This window comes from Pyxicephalus adspersus, chromosome 1, assembly GCF_032062135.1.
Source record: "Pyxicephalus adspersus chromosome 1, UCB_Pads_2.0, whole genome shotgun sequence".
Classification (NCBI taxonomy): domain Eukaryota; kingdom Metazoa; phylum Chordata; class Amphibia; order Anura; family Pyxicephalidae; genus Pyxicephalus; species Pyxicephalus adspersus.
This window is the reverse complement of record NC_092858.1, coordinates 51164267-51168217: the sequence shown is the minus strand read 5'-3', so window position 1 is coordinate 51168217 and position 3951 is coordinate 51164267. Positions and strand designations below refer to the sequence as shown.

At 32.8% G+C, this 3951-nt stretch overlaps 1 protein-coding gene across 1 annotated transcript in view; it reads left to right on the top strand.

Moving 5' to 3' along the window:
- DIAPH3 (diaphanous related formin 3) overlaps positions 1-3951 on the top strand; it is a gene marked incomplete in the record, with an annotated part of 209714 nt that overhangs the window by 183481 nt on the left and 22282 nt on the right. The window contains 1 exon segment of the mRNA XM_072410484.1: positions 3511-3646. Within this exon segment, the coding sequence (XP_072266585.1) occupies positions 3511-3646 (136 nt within the window).

Here is a 3951-nt window from a genome sequence, read left to right as displayed (position 1 = left end):
TATATATATATATATATATATATATATATATATATATATATATATATATATATGCTGTGTGAAGGAGCTTTATATAAAACAAGTTTGCTTGCGAAAATGAATTCTGAGTTGACAATGGAAATGTTAGAAGAACAAATTGTGGTTCTGTGGAATGAGGTGTTGTTGACCATAAGTTAGTTTGGTCCTCTTGGTGAGGCACTCTGAGACTCTGGAGGTTAATCATTTGATAAGTTGTGTCAAGATAACTAGTGTCTCTTATGTTGTAATGTCTAATTCACTTAAGAAGTTTGTGCAGCTTCTTAAGTGAATGGCCTAATATATTAGATATTTATGTTTGGACGCTTGTGGATGGCACTCCAGAATTCTAGCCTAAATACGCCTTTATTATAGCTATCATGTTAGTTTCTCTATACACTGCAAGGGTATGTGTGCTTTTCTAAAACTTTCACTGTGGGCAGAGGATTTTTGTTTTCCTTATTATGATGAAGGTTTTACAGAGAATTAAATATTCTCATGGCAAAAAATGGCTTGTTGATAGCTGAGGTCAGAGGAGAGGCCAGACTGCTTTTAAGCTGATGGAAAGGCAACAGTTACGCAAATAACCACTGATCAGGACCAAGGTGTGCAATAGAAAGATTTACCTCTAGTTTTAGGGTAATGTTTTAGAGGGTTGAGTAATGTGTTAGGTTTGGTTTTTAGGGCTCAGGGGTTAATTTGTTGAAGTAAATTGGTTGGTTTCATGAGTTGATATGTGATGAATGTGATATTTGGTCTACACTAAGGCCTACACTAAGGCTTTTTTAAAAGCTATTATTTAAACATAACAAAATGGGAGTCTAAACTATATTCAAGTTATTTTGCAAATGTTGCATGACGTTCTTCTAAATGACTTTGTCAGCCACAGAATATTATTTAAATATTTTGTTTATACCCAGTGGCCACGGGTTTATTACTTCTTATAGCAGCTCCATTCCATCTGGTATTTTTGTGATGCAAATCCTGTAAAGTTGTTGGCAATAGGGAAAAATTTTCCCGACATTCACATTTAAAATTATATTATGGTAAAATTTTGAATGAGTTTCTATCTTAAAATGTTTTGCATGCTTTAGCTTTCTTTGCAGCTGCATAGTCCCTGTTGGGTGTTGTGAAATATTTACATAAATCTGTCAAAAATAAAATATACCTGATACCTAATGCTTTATAATTCTGTGACTTACATTTACATGGAAATTTAGTATATACAGGTAGGCCCCGAGTTAAGGAATCTGACATACGGACAACTCCTACATACTAATGAGGTACCTGACACAAAGCTGCCTAATTTGAGACAAACATCTGTCCTAGTTGCGATTATTAAAATAATGTACTTGTCCCCACTTACATACAAATTGACCTTAAAAAAAAAAAAAAAAACCTACAGTACCTTTCTTGTATGTAACCAGGGGACTACCTGTATATTTATTTAATAAATGTTTATGGTACACCTTGTGATCCCCATTAGACCGTGGGCCCTCAACTCCAATGCAAAACAGTGTCTTACATGGTTGTGAAGACCTTAAAACATGCTGACAAACTGCACCTTGTAGAGACAGTACATTTGAATTGCCAAACTGTAACCAATGCGTATTTTTGTTTTTAATTATGCAAATTAAAATTGTCTTTCTTGTGTTCTCCTGTTATCTTAAAAAGCAGTTACAGTAAAAGAAGCATGAAATCTGATCTCATAAGCTACATGCTGATTTAATGAGTGCATTATCAACTGGTGCTCGCTAATTTCTTAGACTTTGGTTTCCCTCACTTTCAGCCATAATTAAATTGATTGCCTATTTTATTTAGGCAAAAGGTTTATATTACAATAGTGTTTCTGTATACATTCTTAATAAATCGTTAACTGTTTGGTGTGTTAGAAAAAAATCAGCATGCATCCTGTTTTTGTTTTTTAACCCTTCAGACATAGGCTACTCTAAGAGTGTATATATATATATATAGAGAGAGAGAGAGAGAGAGAGATACTGTAGGAGCCTATAAATTTGTCTATTGAGGCAACCCTTTAAATTTGTTTGATATTCCTTCCAAGTTTTATCAAGATTCATGCTGGTTTACGTTGTGATTGTTGTGATTGCTATTGTACGTAAAATAGCATGATTCAATTCACATGAATGCCTAGCTGTTACAGACATACTTTCCTGTGTAATGTGTGCCGTCATTTCTGAATGATGATGTTAGTGATTTTTTACTGGTTTGCTTATTCTATCCTCTTTACTTACATTTAAATGCACATGCATTTTCAGTGGATATAGAAAATGATCTCTCAATCTTCAAAATACTCATGTGGTTAGATTGCAGCCCAAAAACAAAGACGCACACAAATAATTTTTTTTTACAGCTGTATTTATAACATCCAAGTGAAAATAACAGTTCAGAAAGAAAAAAATTACAAAATTAGAAACCCAGATTTACTGAGGTGGACAAAGGATCACATATATATATTTATATTTATTTTATATATATTATATTAGAAAATTGGACGGTGTTTGTTACTATTTGGACCTTGCCGTCCACACTGCGTGAAATTGATGAGGCTGATGTCAACTTTGCTGCATTCACAGGAATATATCTGGCATTCATTGGCACAAAGTAAACAGAAATATTTACCATACTGAATTAAAAAAAGGTGTCCTTACATTTCCTATTCAGAGACAAAACCCCCATTGCAAATCTGTGAAATGCAGTCACTTACCAGTTTTAAGTTTATACAGTTTTGTAAGAAATCATGGCCAAATACTGACCAGTTCAGATCTTCAAACTTGGTAAAGAAATATCAAAACAGACTCAACCCTGTAGATAAAGCAAAATATGAAATGGCTGTACAATGTACTGACACATAGGGTGAACCTTTATCCATCTGATTGTCATTTTTCCAATTATTTTTCACTTGGAACACCTGGATCTGCATTTAGTAATATAGCTGGAAACATTTTTTTGTGAATCTTTATTTCAAACTGGAAAGCAACAAAATGTAAATATTTTAAAGGAACTAATCCTGCTTCCACTGTGTCTTGACATTGGTTAAGCAGTATACTGTTAATAGCTTTCGGCTATCCTGAACTTTTCATAGTTATTCTTTTGTTGATCTAGGTGGATATTAAATACTAAACCATAATCCAAAGTATGATAACTATCTTAAAGGAGTGAACAGTTTGTTGTTTTTGTATTATTATTTTTTCTTTTTGAACTGATGATAAATTATAAATGTCTGTAGTATAGGGATTATCAGTGTTGCAGAAGAAGAAAAACATTTTTTGGCAGGGGAAAGAGTTTCCATTGACTTTGGAACTTTTAAAATGTGCCCGTTAGTGCAAAACCTACATAACATGAAAAACCAGTACAGTGGTTCTAAATCTTCATTTGTATTCAGATTGATTTTAAATACTGTTTCATGTTCTTGTATTATTCAGGCTGGTAATTAACTGGATTTAATTTTCCTTTTTTTTTTTCTTTTTTCCATAGCAAGCAACAAAGGAGAATATTAGGCGCAGAGAGGCAGAAGAAAAACAGAAGAGAGTCAAGTTAGCTAAAGAAATTGCAGAAAAAGAGAAAGTAGAGAGACAGAAAAAGAAGAAACAACTGCTTGAAAAGAACAGAGGTGTGTATTTTTTTTTTTTTTATAAAGAAATATATTGTTGGTTCTATCTGGCATCATGATTGTCCATGGCAGGTAAGAATTTCTCTCTTTTTTGCTTTAAAATCCTAAAGGAAGATGCTGTGTTTGTTTTTTGTTAGATATTTTTCTTCCTTCAAGCCTTGTTAGCCATGAAACATAATGGTACTTAATCTGAACTTTTCTGTTCATAGAAGCATTTAAATAATTTCCAGAGCAAGCAGGTTCCTCTCGGCACAAATGACTTTAGAGTTCATTTGGAAAATATAAGTTTGACTTTTAAAAAAAAA